A 16975-nucleotide genomic window follows, 5' to 3' on the forward strand; every position below is an offset into this window, starting at 1 on the left:
CACATAACATGAATATAGAATTTATAAACATGTATTAAATAAGGACAGATATTCAAAACTACAAAGTCTGGTTAGATTACTGTATAACACATGCTACAAAGATTTCACCTAAGTTTAATAAAAAAAATATGTTAACAATATAACGTGTTATATTGAATGCCATGGGTAAATCGAATTTATAATAAACTAAAAACTAACATAAATCTTTCATTCATGTAAGAGATGCCTACTAACAATGAAGCAGTCCTGGCAGTGTTTGACTTAACAGTGCATCCACCTGCTTCATCTAGAAGAAACTGTTCCTTCATGTTCTTCAGTTCACCTGCAGCATTTTATCAGTTAGGTAAATTTAGTTTTGTGTCACTTTTCACAAAGGGCTTCACATCAAAACAACAAAAACAGACAAATCTAAGACATGGAATAAAAATAGTCTAAATTGTGACAACAGACAACAGACAAATGTACTGTGCCTGTGAAAGGAACCAATTATCTTCACTTCAACTATTCTCTGTTCATATTGTGCATCAACAGAAGCATCACACATTGAACAGAACTGTTGTAAATAAAAGGAAGAATCTGATGCAGGTGCGCTGCCCAGTCACAAGGCGAGGCAGCAGTGTATCATAAGTGATCTCATCCTGACCCCACGCCACGCTTCACAGCTCTAGTTCCTGTAGATTTTCCGCTTCGAATGGGTGTCACTGTGTCCTGAGCGCCATCGCTGGCCCCTTCAGCTGCTGTCCACCTGCCAACTTATTGTAACTGCACTAACAGTCAGACTGCAGCATGTACAGTAGGGCACAGCTGAAACAGCCAAAGTCAAGCCCACAGCAAAATAATAATTTATTTAAGGGCTTTTAGTGAACGTTGACCAATCATTAAAAAAAAACTGCCAATCAAGGCATCATAGAACACAAAACACTGTGGGTTTGGTCCAAGCTGCTCTGCTCCTCAGTGAAGAAGACATCACTATATATTATGGTGCTATACTTTGCTGGTTAAACAAAGCTGCAGTTTCAAAGCAGCTAAATCTGTTTCTGCATTAGACATTACTCGGGCATGTTGTGGTGTCAGATGACCAAAGCAGGCACTAAATCTCCTCACGACCAACGCTGGTGAAGCAGGACGCCCGTGTGCGGGCACCTGTTTGCCGCTTGCAGACTGTCACCATGAGGGAGCAGCGCTGGGCTAAGTGGATGCGACCGCTCTGATTGCGCTCCACGGGAAAGCGAGAAGAAATAGCCCACCTCTGATCATCAACGCGTCATATAATGTTTCAGCGGACGCCCCTCCCCCTGTCTCGTTTTTTCCCCTCACTCAACCTCTCCTTTGACTCACAGAGGCGGCTCACCACTGGCGCACGGACCGTGGAGGATACGGGCAGAAGATGGCTGACTTAGCCGGGCGCCGCGAGCCCGCGGCGGCATCACCAGCGTCACACGGGCCGCTGCGAAGCTGCGAGACGCCCGCCGTCTGGCGACTGTAAACAGCTGCCGCTGCCTCTCTCGCCCCCCTCCTCCCCCCTCTCCCACCGCAAATATTGACAGAAGTGTCACAGAGAAAACATGGCAGAGATGGAAAAAGAGGGCAGACCTCCGGAAAATAAAAGAAGCCGAAAGCCAGCGCACCCGGTGAAAAGGGAAATAAATGAAGAGATGAAGGTAACGGGGGGCCAGCTGCATGCGATTACGCGTGGAAGCGGAGTGGTTGTGAGGAGCGTGCGTGCGTGTGTTGAAACGCCGAACAGGCGTTCTCTGTCACAGCGACCGATGCACCCAGGAGCGACCGCTGCACGACGGTCAAACTTTGATTTGGGGGGTCTTTTAAAGCCACGTTTTCTGCCAGACCCGCGCCAGCATCAGAGCCGCGCATCCCGCCGGTGTGCCGCCGGGCACAATGGATGCGGCGCCCGTTCGCCGCTGCTCCACTGGGAAGTTTGGAACCAGCGGAGGATTCAGTGTAATACAGCGCTTCACGCAGTCATTTCGCTGTTTGTGCGCCGTAGAAGCCCTTATTTTTCGCCTTGCCGGCGTGTCCAGAGTTAATGGAAAATCCAGTGCGTCAGTGAAGGCGTCAACAGTGCCCCTACTATTACTATTAATACTGTTTCACTACGGCGCAACGGAGTGCAGCCGATGTACATAATTAGTATAAATCAATGGGGGAACACTCACATATGCCATGATGCGTTTGCGGCTCCGTGTCGACCGTGTGGGTTTGCCTCAGCGTGGAGGTGTGTGTCTGTGTTTGTGCGTGTTCCCCAGCTGTCCGGAGTCGTGCGATCCAGCCAGATGTGGGAGCTTTACGCACCCGACAAGAGCACATTGTCTGCTGCGCTCGGCCTGTGCGACTCGAGCCCAGCATCCTGCCGCACGTTGTTCAGCTGCCTTTTCTCCCGCTCGGTGCCCATTGTGATATTTGAGCCCGTGCGGTTCATTGTGGAGGAAGAAAGTGTTCCTTTGCGTTTGTGGTTGTCTGTGTGTGTGTGTGTGTGTGTAAGAGGGAGAGAGAGGCAGTGTATCCGCTTTGTCCCCATCTCTTCATTGTTTGTACACATTTGGCTGGAGATCCGTACAGTAAGCTGTGATGGAGGCACAGACAGGTGATCACGCCGAGCGTAATTGTGGAAATAATAATTTTCGGCTGGCAGAGAATGGAGCTGCTTTTCTAGAATGAAGGCTTTTTGCGTTTATGTATCCAAAATCCCAGCCGCGTTCATGTGTTACTGCTGCTTCTCTGTTGCCGCATGAAAGAATAAATAATATGGATTTTATTGACGTAAGTTGGTTTGATAGCAAGCTAAACTACCAAAAATGCATCAGTTATAATAAAGCAAGGAGGACAGGGAATGCGGTAATATTGTATGAAAATATGGCACATTAAATATATTTTTTTGTTCAGTTGAGAGCATAAATCACACCATTTCAGATTGAATTCCCAAAGTTGTCCTTGTTTTTTACTGTACATTTCGGATTCTGAAATGGGAACTATTTCCTGATAGTTCAGTTTGCAGAGGAGCACAGTTAATGCTGCTGCCTGGCTGTGATGACAGAAATTAGGGGTGCAGGAGGTGGGGGTGTGATCCAGGGTCTCTCTTATCAGGACAGCACTAGAGGCGTTCTCAGTGGAGCATTAAGAATGTTCCAAATATGTATGAGCATCCTTAAAGACACAGTCAAGGCTTGTGCGATTTGAATCCAAGACTAGGTTTAATTTAGACATTGACTATTCTAATAGAAGGGAGAATTTTGTGCCGTCTGGTGATTTATTTTGTTGATGAAATAATTATATGATGTCAGTCCTCAGTCAGATGTGATGGTTTATTGACAAGTCTGCTCGTTTTGCTCTTTGATGTTAGAATTAGGGATGGTGGTCATCAGTCAGAATCTGTTTCAGAGACCCGACATATCTGTTAAACAGCTCCCTACAATCAAGGCATTTTCATTTGTCATTGCTTTTATTTGCAACGGCAATCAGTCAAACAGTGGGCCCAAGATTTGAAGACACGCCCGACTAAATTAAAACTCCATTAGCCTGGGAATTTTGACACATGTCAATACAGAACATAGCAAATAGCCTAGAGAGGATAAAGTGTTGTATTGACGGCGCATAGGAAAATCAACACGGTCCCTCGACAACTCCAGTTCCTGCATCAGGATCACGGGACGTTAATGAGTGGAGTCAAAACACTTTCAGAGGCAAAACAAGTTGGATTGTAGCTGCGCAGCCTTGAAGTTCATGTCCTACTTACACACACTAATGGAGCATGATGGGATTGAGGAAGGCTAATCTGGTGGTTTTATAAAAAAAACTTAGATTTATTTTCAGTCAAATTCTACTTATACTGTCATACTTAGTTTTTGAGCCTAAAGCTGGAGGAACCTCCCCCCAAAACCACCACCACCACCACCACCCCGCCCGCACATCCACACACACAATGTGCCCTTGTGAGGGATCATACTCCTCTGAAAAACCAAACAGTCTGACAGTGTTTCCTTCTTCTGTCTGCTTAATGTGTGTCATGGTAAAATAAGCTCCAGTGAGTAATCAAGGGGAAGGTGGGGTGGGCATGGAAGGGAGCAGGAGAGAGTGGGCTAAGGAACAGGGGAGAAAGGAATGTATACAGCGCTGGGCCGGCCGGGCTGTAAAAACTGTAACCTGAGCGTCTCCGCTGGATCAGATATCAAGGAAAGTAGAGGGAAATGAAAGCAGAGGAGAGGGAGAGGCAGAGGAGGAGAGAGGGAGCAGAGGAGTGGAAAAGTGGAGCCGGTGGAAGGAGGAGGAGGAGGAGGAGGCAGAGAGGAACTTGGCGTGTGGAGTCGGGAATTTTATCACGGTGTACTGTGACCTGCTCTGGTTTCTGCCCGCAGCGTATCCACTTCCCATCGTCGTCATTAAGACGCGCTGGTGATGTCTGGGTAGAGGAAGAAATGAGGTTTTCCCGTCATGGCACAGAAATCCTCAGTTGCTCTATGTATATGTTCCAGTTTAGACCGAGCTGAATCAGGACAGTCCAATAAGCACACGGGGTGATTAGAAATATTAGAAAGCTTTTTTCAGCATATTGTGTGACAGTGACCTTGACGTGGTCCCGGAACCTCTCTTGACACGCTGTCAAGCGACTATAATGAGGATTCATTACACTCTTGATGAATTGGAGCGCTTTGAATGAAGGGCCACTCAGCTTTCCAGGCGGCCTGCTCCTGCCTGCTGCTGGTGGCGAGGAGCAACCCGCCGCGGCGTCTGCGTCGGGAGCTCGGCAGCTACGCAGCTACATGCGATGACACTCATTAACACAATGTACAAGTTGTGTGTCCTGAGGAATTTCCAGAATAGCTTGAGAAAGCTGGACATTTTGGTTTATTGAAAATGCATTGAATTCAACTCACAGGCTAGAACCAATGTCAGGAGGATAATTTAAAAATAGCTATTTATGCTTCCATGTGTTCATATGTGGATCCTAAAGCCTGAAACACTGACTCTATCGTACCGTGTGGTGATTTTTCTGTTTCCTGAGTTTTTTTTTGACATCAGAGGAGAGACCACAGAAAATAAAATTCTCCTGGCAAAATACCTGTTCGCAGTGAATTTCTTTGTTTTACATGCTAGTCTAAGAGCAGGATCAGAGAAAAGCTCATAATGACAAAAAGAGGAAAGCTTCTTCCATAATAAACTACTGAATGTATTAAATAGAATAAAAGTCATCGGATTCATCCTCTGGGGACAATGAAGTATTTCACAGTTATATTATTATATTGTATAATTGCTTTGGTACTGTCATGTGTATTAGGAAGTTCGTTGATGTTTGATCAGTTGAACTGGTTTTACTGGTGACCTCTGAGGAGTGGAGCTCATCAGCATCAGCGCAGACCAACAGGCCGTGTGTTGGGTGTAACACACAGACGTACCTGCTGCCGCGACCCCCATCGCGTCCTCCTCCCCGGCCCAGTCACCGCCAAAGCCGGTGCCGCTGCTTTGATGAGACGCCAGCCAGGATTAGATTCCAGCCTTTAAGAAGCCTCCCACTTTGTCAGAGTAGCAGGGTGACACAGAGGACAGGATGGTAGGAGGAACGGGAGACACACAGAGGTGTAGTGTTTGTGGATGTTTTACAGCTTCCTCCGTTTCACTCAGGACGGCGCTCAGGCTCCGTTACGCCTCAACACATTTGTTTAAAGAAGGATTTTCTACCTTTTACTTCTCATGGTTTCATCCTTGCAGTTCGGCTAATTGCTGCAGTTGGACGTGGACGTGCCAGTTGGTGCCGGGGCACCATCACTGTTTGGTTGGTTGTTGTCCATGAAGCAGTAAAGAAAAACAAGAAAATTCTCCTTAGTTCAAATGTAAACAAGGATTTGATCAAACTATTCAAAGTTTTTCATTCTTGTCCACTCTGTTTAAATTGAGACCTTTGAAAACAATCACAAATGACAACGTGATTATGTGTAAAGCTGTCAGACCCCTACGTTCATGAGGAACGAGCGCTGTCACTCATCCAGGATGAGCAGCGCAGCTGAACTCATCAACATCTGCTTCAAATCGTGGGGATCAGACTTTGCTTGTTGTGGATGTGGTTTTAGTTGGAGGGAATGGACGTTCCCAGGTCTTCGTTGTCGCCTGTGTTTGCAGAGACGTTCCTGGTGATTTTACTGGACATGCTTTGACTGCGCCTGTCATGGGCTCCAGCGGTGCCGCACCTTTGTGCCACGTCCTCCCAGTGATCACCCCACCTCAGTGGTATTTCCTAACAGACAGATCAATACCTCCCGTCATTCCTCATTAATAATGCCCTCCCAGTATTCAGACTGTCACTCTTCTAACTGTGGCACATTCGTTTTAATACAAAGCCCACTTCCTCCATAGAAGTGGAGAATCTGTGGCTTCTGTGCTTTGTCTCAGTGTCTCTGAGTCCGAGAGATGCTTCACCGACAAGCTGCACCCGTGTGTGTCTGCGCCTGTGTTGTGCTATAATACGCTATCTCTAAACTCTGCCCCGTGTCTGTGCCGTGTTGTTAAGTGAATTTGATTCAAGTAATTGAGTCAGTGGACTAACCAGCTGTCTGCAGCCGCGAGACGCAGGCCAGCTCCCAGCTGAGGGTCCACTCAGAAAAACCATTTGATAGTGAAGCGTCTGGTTAACTGGTGACTCCTAATTGACTGTCGGTGTGAATGTGAGTCTATGTCCTTGTGATGGGCCGTGACCCCACGAAGCTGAAATATGGTGGAAAATAAAAAGGATAAATAAAAAAATTTAAAAATATTAGTATTAGCATTTCTAACAGGAGTATTTTCATTCTGCACTACTTTGACATTTTGTTGTCAAATGTCATACTTTGACTCTACCATATACATTTGATAACTTGTATGAGTTGCTTTCCAAATTCAGAGTAATAATGCAAAATACTGTATGTAAAGAAGCAGTATATAAAGTCATTGAGAAGTAAATGACATCATCATCCATCATCAAAACACTGCATAAGGTTACAAAAACCTTCAGATGTGAAATACGTCTTTCTTTTTAAAGGACTTGGCCAGAAGTCATTCTACATGTTTGCTAGTGCTCCCTTTGCTCTAATAAAGAATCTCTGGCCATACATCTGTAAATGGTTTGAAGACACAAATGCACATCATGAAAGCGTATGCAAATATTCCTGCACATTTTTTGCTGTTTATTATTGAAATCAGGTCCCTCCCTCGCTGACAGGAGCTGTTTGGAGGTGCTTGCTGTAGTGACTGATGAGATGAAGTACAGCATAAACTGGGAACGGCTATAAAATAATGAACAGATTTGTGTCCTGTCAGTTTGATTTGCACAAGGTGAGTTATCTTCGTGGTTACGTTGAGTAGGTGTTGTGCGCTGATCACCTGAAGTTAAACAGTTCTGATTTAGTCTCTGAGTGTTTATTGTTATGAGAAAAATACTAAAATATCAAAATGTCTGACTTCTAAAGAAAGAAAAAGTCACCAAGAACCAGTGTGTTGTACAGGCTGATGCAGTGATTAGTGACCTGTGACCAATACTTTATTACACAAGCTAAATTATTACAGCTGATTCATTTTTTCATTTTTTTAAATGAAAACTGTAGTTTGGGAAGCTGCCAGCTGAGCAGTGCACAGTGATAATGGATTGTGTGGTTTAAAGAACAGTGTTGGCTATGCAGCCGTCGTCAAAGACCTTAATGGAGGAAATACTTCATGTTTCACCTGCACAGGATTTAGTGCTTTTCTGCGTATGAGCGCTAAATATCTGTGGCTGTGCTGTTGTCTTGCTCGAAGCAAATTCCAAGCCAACAAATAATGAAAAGCTGGCTTTATGTGGGATGTGTTGGGTTTCAGTTGTGTAAGCTTTGTAAACTTTGTAAAGTGCTTGGAGATAACTTTTGTTGTGATTGGTCTTGTATCTTAACGCCAAAGTACGATGTAGCAGGTGATTAGCTCAGAGACTGGACACAGGGCATCATTAGCCAGCTTTCTGAGCTGCATTTTACATTTAAACAAAGCCAGAGCAGCTGTGTAGTGTGTGTGCAGCCTATGTCCTACCTCCAGGTTCAGATATATAAGAGAAGGAAAATAGCTTTTGATCTTCTCATCTACCTTCTAGCGAAAAGGTAAATATTTCACAAGGCGTCAAACTATCTTTGGTAATCACTCGCTCGGCGCTCACACCGTGCTGCTAAATATTGGATAAATGGAAATGTTTATAAAACCATGCAGAGATTTATGAAAATTCAACTGAAGGTACATTTTGAATTTGAATCAAGGAGAAGGAGCAAACTTTGCACATACAAAAGCACCAATAGAGGAAAACCTATATTTGAATTTATATTTATATATCTTGTTTATACTTTATACTATATATACTATATAAATTTAAGTATTAGCTGATCTCTGGAGCCGATCAATATAAGAGGCAACAACTGCAGCAAAGTACCTGTTTATAAAAAGTGATTCTAATGAAATGTGATGATGCCTAATATTTTGCTGTAAATTTTTTGTATTTCCATCTTAGTGGTCGTCTTTTTGTGTGGCAGAGTTTTGCAGAGAACACCATGAACGAGCTGCTGGGCTGGTACGGCTACGACAAGGTGGAGCTGAGGGACTCTGACAACCTGGACATAGGGGAGATGCCGCAGCACATCTCTGTTCTTAAAGGTATGAAGCTCATACTGTACCGATCATACAGTCCAATCAGTCACAGAATGAATCTGTATAACTATATAGTGTCCTTGCTTTTCTCAGACAGAGGAGGTCAAAGGCTGTTGTAAAACTGTGATGCACTGGCATGGAAATGTTTTTACATATTATAAATATATATTTAATGATGATATAAGCAACAGAGAAAAGTTGCTTTCGCATAAAGTCAAGGCTTTCAGATTTGAGTCAAATAGTTTGAATGAATAAATGAATGAATGAATACAGAGGCTTTAATACAAGTCACAAATGACTGGTGAAGGTCCAGAACTAAAAGGCAAGACTAATGGAAGAGGGATTCATTCGCTGTAGATCGAAGTGAGAGAAAATGATGCCAAAAAAGCAAAGCAACCACAACTATCAAACACGATGATAAGAGTGTATGGAACGCCCTAAACGCTGATGAATGCAGCAGGAGTCTTCGCTGGCCAAGTTAGACTTGAAGCCAAAAGAGCAACTTTTCTGACTGGGGCAACAGGCAGGAAGCAGCAGCTGGAGGCAAAGCAGGGCTTAGAGCGTGTCACGGAGGCCAAACACCTTCACGTGCACCGTTCTGCTTAAGTAACCCAGCAACATCAGCATCACCTGTCGCCTGTCTCTATCCACCTGACCAGTCCCACATTCCTCTTCTTTGGAGATGCTCTAAACACTGGGTTATTTCTGTGAATAGTGACTAATGCTGATGTGAATGTTAAAGTTGTGCAGAGATCACAAATGTTTTGTGGGGAAATACAAACTTTGGATATTAATATAAAACTTTTGATTCTCCGTGTAGACATTTAATCAGTGATTATCCGTGATTGATTTCAACATTTAGTCGACTAGTGCTTTAAACATGCATTTGTCCGAGCTCGCCCTTAAAAACAGACATGCTTCATCCCCGGTGCCTCCACCCTGGTGACAAATGACTCACTCAGTCAAACCCTGGATACTCAGCCTCCTAAATTATGGCAGGATTCGCAATGAGCGCTGCGGCGTCTCATCAGTTCTTCAGCGTCGCTCTTTTGTGCTCTCCTGTCTAGAAAACTCGTTGCCAAAAATGCCAGCTTCAACCGAGAGCAGCGAAAGCTCTCCGGACCGAGCCAACAGCTCCCAGTCCCTGCCAGCCCCCAGGAACGGCGTGGCCGAGCCCCCCACCATCCCCTCCACGTCCACGCCCAGCACCAAGGAACACGGCAACCTGCCCATTATTGTCCCCATGATCCCGCCGCCGCTCATCAAGCCCCCTGCAGGTAGGAGCACCGCTTCCTAAAGACACAGGCAGGAGATGGAGTGCAAGGTGTTTCAATGCAAGGAAGGAATTTAGTGCTCAAATGAGCAAAGCAGTCTGAGCTGTGTGATCTTGGGTCGTAGCTTTTCTAAAATGTGATCGATATGTTCACACGAAACCCAGCAAACACTGTCTTGTCTTTGTTCCACAGACACATTCGATTTGCTTTGTTATACATATGCACTTAGTGAGAAAATCATGTGAAATGTGGAAAATGTTTATTTTTCCAACTGGAAGCACCGGCTCCTAATGAGCTAGCTACCTGCTGTACGCCGTTTCCTCCACCTGCCTGAGTGTCAATGTTACCCCACGGACCCTCTGAGGAAACGGCCGTGTTCCTCAGCCAGACAGAGGCTTCATTATCCCCGGTGTGCGCCGTAGCACAGGAGGCTGCTACGCCCCGGCAGAGGGAGCAGGCCACGTTGGCATCGCCCAAGAGGAGTCCCCGCTGGCCCTGACTGGGTGGGGAGACAGATGGTGGGGTCCGACTTAAAGCCCAGCACCAACCCACCACACGGCCGACAGCCTCTTTAACCCCCCTCACACACACGCACACACACACACACACACACACACACACACACACGCATGCACGCACACACACACACACATATGCATGCACACGCACACGCACACGCACACACACACACACACACACACACACACACACACACACACACACACACACACACACACACGGTGAATTATTCATGTGCCCTGCAAAGTCTGACAAAAAGACCTTCTGAGGTGCAGGTATGGCGGGTGATGGTGGCATTTACATGGAGCCTGCATAATTACGCTTGTGCACATGTGAGTGTTTTCAGAAGAGCTTGTCATAAGTTGGCTGGATGGTGGGAAGCAACAACTACCAATATATTTATGTTGTCCTTCGTCCAGCTTAGAAGGAAGCTATTTTGTGTTATTACTGCAAATGGTTGCGATCCAGACACACAAGACGGTGCAGAGACTATAAGAATGAGCAGGGGATGGAAAATCATAAAATATGCATCTTAGATCCACTGTGCCGCCTTCGGAGCCTGGGGAGTTATTCTCTTAATTGTGAGTTAGTCTTCACTTAAAATCTGATAGCGCTGTAGATCCATTAAACTCACAGAGAGGTGAAAAGTGCGGCCGGCGCGCGATAAGGAGGTGAGCGGGAGCCAAAGTCTAATGGGCCTGGGCCGCTTCGCCCCCACACCCGTGCAGTCATCATGTGATAATTGGGAGATACTGGGGGGGAATCTCGGAGGATCTCTCTCTCATTGCAGCGGTGACTGCGCTCAAGGCTGTTACAGTTTACCACAGAAAAGGCAACTCGCCGTCAGTGGGCCTGTGTTAAATAATGTGTTACACACATTAGCAGCAGCACTGAGGCTTAACCGCTAAATCAAAGGTTGAAACAAGGAGCCTGGAAACGCATGGTGGCATGGGTTTCAGTCAGTCGGGCTTTTCTATGAGTCTGAAGAGGAATAAGAGCTCTGGGTGTAATTGTCTTGACCTTTAAATCCATGACTATTTCTAACAATGCTTCCTCACAGACTGAGCAAGAAGCTCTCACCCACACAGGTCAAGAAATTCACCCAAAACATCAATATCTAGGAGAAATCTGCATATGAGCTGGAAGTTAGAAAGTCACAAAAACAGAAACACAATCGATAAAAAACAACACAAAAGTCTAAAGATGAAATCTTGATTCTGGATTTCTAGTCCAGTGAGCGGTACCTGTCATTTCTACAAACGCAAACATTAAGAGCTCTTCGCTAACATCACATATCACATGACAATTGTCTATCACTTTATCATTCGTGTCATGTTCTATGTCTTTTATTTTTTGAAAAACAAAATTTCGCCCTCAGACTATTTTTCTATAATTTATCAGGTGTATTTACAAAAGGAGTGTAACCTTTTTTTAAAGGAGTCATATCATGCTTTTCATTCTAAAAAATATTTGACTTTAATGTCTCAGTAAGGTCTCTGTAAATTTTCATCCCATAAAACCCTTTAGATCGTCCACACTGCCCCTGTCAATATGTGGTTCTCACTCCCCATCAGCAAACGCTGTGTTTTCTGGGCGTGTCGCAAGCGAAGCTGCTCACCACACCTCTGTGCGGAAGCGCATACCTTTTTTGTTGTTGTTTTTTTTTTTTTAAATTGGCTCCATGGATACGAGCCACCGCACGGTTAGGATACAATAGGTGGCAGTAGTGCGACATTGAGAATGCAATCCACCACAGAAGAAGACGACCCACTACAGAACTGCACGACATTAGTCAGCTGGTTCATAGCGTAGTAGAACCATACGTCTACGATCCCGAATCTGACCCTGAAGCTGAAGAGGAGGCTGTTGAAGTCACCACATTTCGGCTGATGCAAGATGTGTCTCATTGGTAATGTCGCATTTACTTCAATTTAATTGATTTATGTAATTTGCAAAGCGACTAGCGGTTGCTAATGCGAATGCTAAATGGCGTGTGCAGCTTCAATATTCACAACACGACTTACCTGGAAAACTCTCACTAATAGAAAACACTACTTTAGCTCACATTATACAAATAAATAAGTTTGAGAGCATAGCTGAAATAATATAAATACATTTTACATTTACACATTTCACTGTTTTTGTCTTACTTGTGCTGCTGCTCTGACAATTTTATTTAAAAAATGTGCATTAATATTTAGAGCAATCACTGCATGACCTACCTGGGAACAAAAAGCATTGGTTCAAATTATATATTGACCTAACGTATTTTTACTGCTTTTAATTATGTTTTTTGTCATTCATGATAAATTTGACAGTAATATGTCTCTGTATCTAAAGTTGTTACAGGTATCTAGTCTACAGAGGCTAGTGAGCTGGTGCTGAGGATTCCTGGGGTGAAGAATCTGAGTTGCCATCTCTTCATGCTTGGGTTGTAGATGAAGGCAGTTTCCTGATGGATAAAACACTAAAACACTCATAGTATGATTGATGTAGACCACCTGTAGAATAACTCCTTTACCGTTTGAGTAAAAATGTGTTTTTTGTGAGTGCAACACTCATTAAGAATTTTTTTAACTTTATTTATATATAATTTATATGCGTTTTATTTATGGCCGCTTCAACTTTATAGCTTACCATATTAGAAAGAGAAAAACATGTAATTTCAATACTATGATTTCCTAAATAAAAGTGTTTTCCCTTCAGAAACAGAGTTCAGTGAAATACATAATAGTTAAAGCCAACTTTATTGTAAACCAAAAAAATACACCACTACGCCAAAGCTAGAACAAACTGTTACCTTCACACTCCAATGTGCAATGTATAGGTTACTGAGTTAATTAAGAAGTCTGGGGGTTTGAGGACGAAGGAGAAGCTTTTGCAGGGCCTTGCAGACGAAATGCATGAAAGTAGGGTAAACAGGGAGATGTGGTGATCCTTGTTCTCATCACTATTTGGAAGACTGAGCGGAAGCAGTCCTCTACCAGATGGAAGCTGTGGCTGTCCTCACCATCACCTCATCAAAACAAAAGGTAGTGCAATCAGAATTGTAGATTAGTGAAATGTTAATTATTATGTAGGTCAAAACCTTCTCTAATGTAAGAACACACAATACCAGACAAAAAATTAAACCAAACAAGAGGACAGGCCTGTCTGTGCTAAAACAACAGATAAACAGTTGTTACAATTCAAATATAAAATCTAAACAGTATATACCAATTAAAATCTTCTATTACCTATCTTACTGTTGGTACATACAAACTTACATACCTTTACTCCTGAGCTGGGCAGCAGATGTCTGTGTACCAACAGTCTGCAGTGATTTCTCTGTTTGACAGCCTCCTTGCATGTGGGCAACTGGGATTTGCCCTCCTACAGTATAGAAAAGACTGTTACATTTACTGTAAATTGTATTGGTCCTACAAATATAATGGCTATGGTACAAGCTATCGGTAACTGACCAGATAAGCAGCAGGTATTGTAGAGATGTGACTAATTAGCAACTAAGCTTGAAACACAACACAGTAATCATTCCAACTAATCATGTTAGAATTTGATAGAACAATGACATAACCCCAAATCACAAGTTGATTTAGGCTGTGATACAGGACGGGGTAATAACAAACACAACCGCGTTCATCTGCAGGTTCTTTTTGTAGCGATGACCAGCTGTAGCTCTAAAGTGCAAAGGCCTAAAGGCATGCTAACGGCTAACGCAACACAAACAGGAGCGGCAGCACGTCAACAGGACAAAAGCTCGATCCACCGCTTCCTGCCTGTCGCCGATCGAAGGCCCATCGCTATTAGCTGTTCCCCACACAGGTGTGTGGTTGCACCAACTCAGAGTAGCACATTTGAAAGGGACAAAGGCTCAGTTGACTCACTGTAGCCGTTAGCGACGCTAGCGATTAGCTTGTCTCACATGTGGGTTACTGCATTTTAAACAGACCCAACTAACATATTTAGATATCACAAGTATCAAGCACAAACTTACTACAGCGAGCTAGATCCACCGCTTCCTGTCTGTCGCCGCTGGAAGGGCGATAAAGATCAGCTGTTCCCCGCAGGTGTATGTGATTACAGAAAAAGGACAGACGCTAGACCCACCGCTCCCTGCCTGTAGCCGCTCGATGCCGTTAGTCATTAGCTTTTCTCCACACAGGTGTGTGGCTGCAGGAGCCCACATGAGCACATTTGAAGGGGACAAAGGCTCGGTCGACTGACTGTAGCCGTTAGCATAGCTAGCTAGTAACTTGACTCACACATAGGTTACTACATTTTAAACGGACAAACTAACATTTTAAAACATTATAAATATCAAGCATGTACTTACTTCAGTGAGTGGATGACGGACTTTAGGAATAGATCCTTTTTTTCCAACAGGAGCCGTTAAACAAATCCAGCATTGTACGCACCCTCGTTTGAAATGCACATACGTATAAATGCTGAGGCAGTGTTTCTGGCACCGGTCCGTTAAAAATAAAAGTCACCCACAAAGTCCTCACTTGTTGATCCCTTGTTAAAGTGAATAGACTTTGGTGTTGGTTAGAACACCCAAGAACCGAACTATTTCTATGGGAGGACTTGGGCGCTGCCGTGCTGGTCTGTTCACGGTGAGTGAGAGGGGGGAAATGGCGGAAGTCCAGTTTTGGTTCGGGATCATTGTGGGGGTGGTGGTTCAGGATTTGCAAGGAGAACTTTCAACCAGTATGACGAAACCTGGGGAACGGCCTCGGAGTAGGTCGTGGCTGTTTTCATTGGATGAGAAAATTTACGTTTTCAAAATGTGAAAAAAGCAGGAAATGCATTTCTACCGTGCTCAGTGTGTGTATATGTGACCCATAGAGTCATAGGGACGCTCCAAAATGTCTAAAAAGTGGATTTTGCATGATATGGGCCCTTTAAGATGTAAGATTTTTCCTGACTTAATGTTTCCGTCTCACCATGACTTCATTCTACATCTTGTCCTGTCCTTAAAGTGAATATTTGTTTGTCATTGTGTCCTTGTGGGCTCCCAGGAAATTGGCATATGCTTTTTGCACTCCCTCATGTTTTTTAATTTTATTCTTTTTCCTCCTGCTCTCTGTCCCCAAAGTGCCGTTATCATGAATAATTTAAGATTCAAATAAACGCAGAGCCAAAAAAGACTAAATCAAACTGTAGTTTCTCATGTTTTACTGTTTGGGTGGAGCAGCTGGATGGGTTGCGTCCGCTCACATCAGAGTTGTGTAGGTTTGGGAGAAGTGATGGCACACAGCGGTAGTAAAAAGCTTAGAATTAGAAGTTTTCTCCTGTGTCTCTCTTTGCGTCCACTTCAGGGTCTCTAATACCCACGGATCACAGCCACAAATAGGCGTCTTCCCATGTCCCGGGCTCATCCGGTTCTACTGCATTCACCCATGGCAGGGTTTCATTATAAACCCTACAGTGGTTTCTGCGGCTTGAGTCTTGAGCGGATTTAACCTCCCAGCAGCTGCTCTGAATCAGTGGACTTGATGTCTTTTGGGCCTTGTGTTGGAGACATTATACATACAACGGTTATGCAAGCTAGCTGATGTTCATAGGACTTAAAATGGAATATGATGTAAGTTAAGTTAACATTATTTCAGCATTTGTTAGAACTGCAACAAACAGACAGTTAAAAACGGGATCAGCTTTTTCTAAACTACAGGTCCCAACTCACCTTCTCAACTGGTTTCTGTCCAGATGAAGATGCGTCCAACGTGCAGATCATGTGCGCCTGGTGCCAGAAGGTCGGCGTCAAGCGCTACTCGCTGAGCATGGGCAGTGAGCTGAAGAGCTTCTGCAGTGAGAAGTGCTTCGCCGCCTGCCGCAGAGCCTACTTCAAGAGAAACAAGGTAAAAGCTCTTCCTTATCGTCAGCGGTAGAACAGGCGATCATCAGTGAATCCAAGAGAACGGCGTCACATGATGTTTGCTCACCGACAGTTCAGGTGCTCAATCACTGCTGAGAAGGGCATGAATCAGTGTATATTTGCTGAAAAGGCCCCACATTTTGAAGGAACACGTGCTTTAAAGGGTAGATGAAAACATCCTCACGTCCGTGTGTTAAGGAAGGAGCTGGAGTTGTCGTGGCAACAGAACAGGATGGAGAAACAGATTTAAAATCCCAAACTCCAGCAGCCATTTTCCCATTTTTCATGACACAAACAAACGGTAACGCAAAAATGTTCAACACAATAAAACAGTTTGATTAAAGAGGGAAACAGCACCAAACATTAGAACTTGTGTAGATTCTTTACTTCTTACTTACTAATTTACTAATACTTACTAATTTACTAATCTTGTGTGTGCCACTCTGACACCCCAACAGTCTTTTGTTCGCCGTTGTTTTGCCAGTTCTTTACTGAACTGTTTGGAGGAGGGGATGCACCAGTTTTACCATGCAGACAAAAATGTTAAGAGCATGAGCTATATGACATAAGATATATAAGATGTCTGCTTCTGACTCACACTAATGTTTTTATAGCGTCACCTTTGTAGCTACAACAATTATCACCTAAATACATCCAAATG

General features: G+C 44.1%; 1 protein-coding gene and 3 long non-coding RNA genes across 8 annotated transcripts in view; 2 read left to right on the forward strand and 2 right to left on the reverse strand.

The window, feature by feature from the left end:
- Window positions 1-1208: 1208 nt before the first annotated feature.
- sobpa (sine oculis binding protein homolog (Drosophila) a) overlaps window positions 1209-16975 on the forward strand; it is a 34360-nt gene continuing 18593 nt past the window's right edge. For 3 of the 4 annotated variants that reach the window (XM_029138235.3, XM_029138237.2, XM_029138236.2), the window contains exons 1-4: window positions 1209-1661; window positions 8532-8652; window positions 9714-9923; window positions 16146-16297. In XM_029138235.3, the coding sequence (XP_028994068.1) occupies window positions 1566-1661; window positions 8532-8652; window positions 9714-9923; window positions 16146-16297 (579 nt within the window). In that variant the 5' untranslated portion in view covers window positions 1209-1565. The remainder of the gene's footprint in view (window positions 1662-8531; window positions 8653-9713; window positions 9924-16145; window positions 16298-16975) is intronic. The other variant, XM_029138238.2, reaches the window with a different exon arrangement.
- On the forward strand, window positions 9930-13148 carry LOC129603572 (uncharacterized). The gene is made up of 2 exons (XR_008693610.1): window positions 9930-12348; window positions 12780-13148. It is a non-coding gene; the product is annotated as an uncharacterized LOC129603572 (long non-coding RNA).
- LOC129603571 (uncharacterized) lies at window positions 13168-15502 on the reverse strand. Of its 2 annotated transcripts, none has more exons than XR_008693608.1 (2): window positions 14773-15502; window positions 13168-13811 (listed from the first exon to the last, which is right to left on the reverse strand). It is a non-coding gene; the product is annotated as an uncharacterized LOC129603571 (long non-coding RNA). The 2 variants fall into 2 exon arrangements; XR_008693609.1 differs by lacking the exon at window positions 14773-15502 and adding an exon at window positions 14434-14766.
- LOC129603573 (uncharacterized) lies at window positions 15569-16515 on the reverse strand. The gene is made up of 3 exons (XR_008693611.1): window positions 16382-16515; window positions 16123-16278; window positions 15569-15947 (listed from the first exon to the last, which is right to left on the reverse strand). It is a non-coding gene; the product is annotated as an uncharacterized LOC129603573 (long non-coding RNA).

This window comes from Betta splendens, chromosome 22 (genome assembly GCF_900634795.4).
Source record: "Betta splendens chromosome 22, fBetSpl5.4, whole genome shotgun sequence".
Classification (NCBI taxonomy): domain Eukaryota; kingdom Metazoa; phylum Chordata; class Actinopteri; order Anabantiformes; family Osphronemidae; genus Betta; species Betta splendens.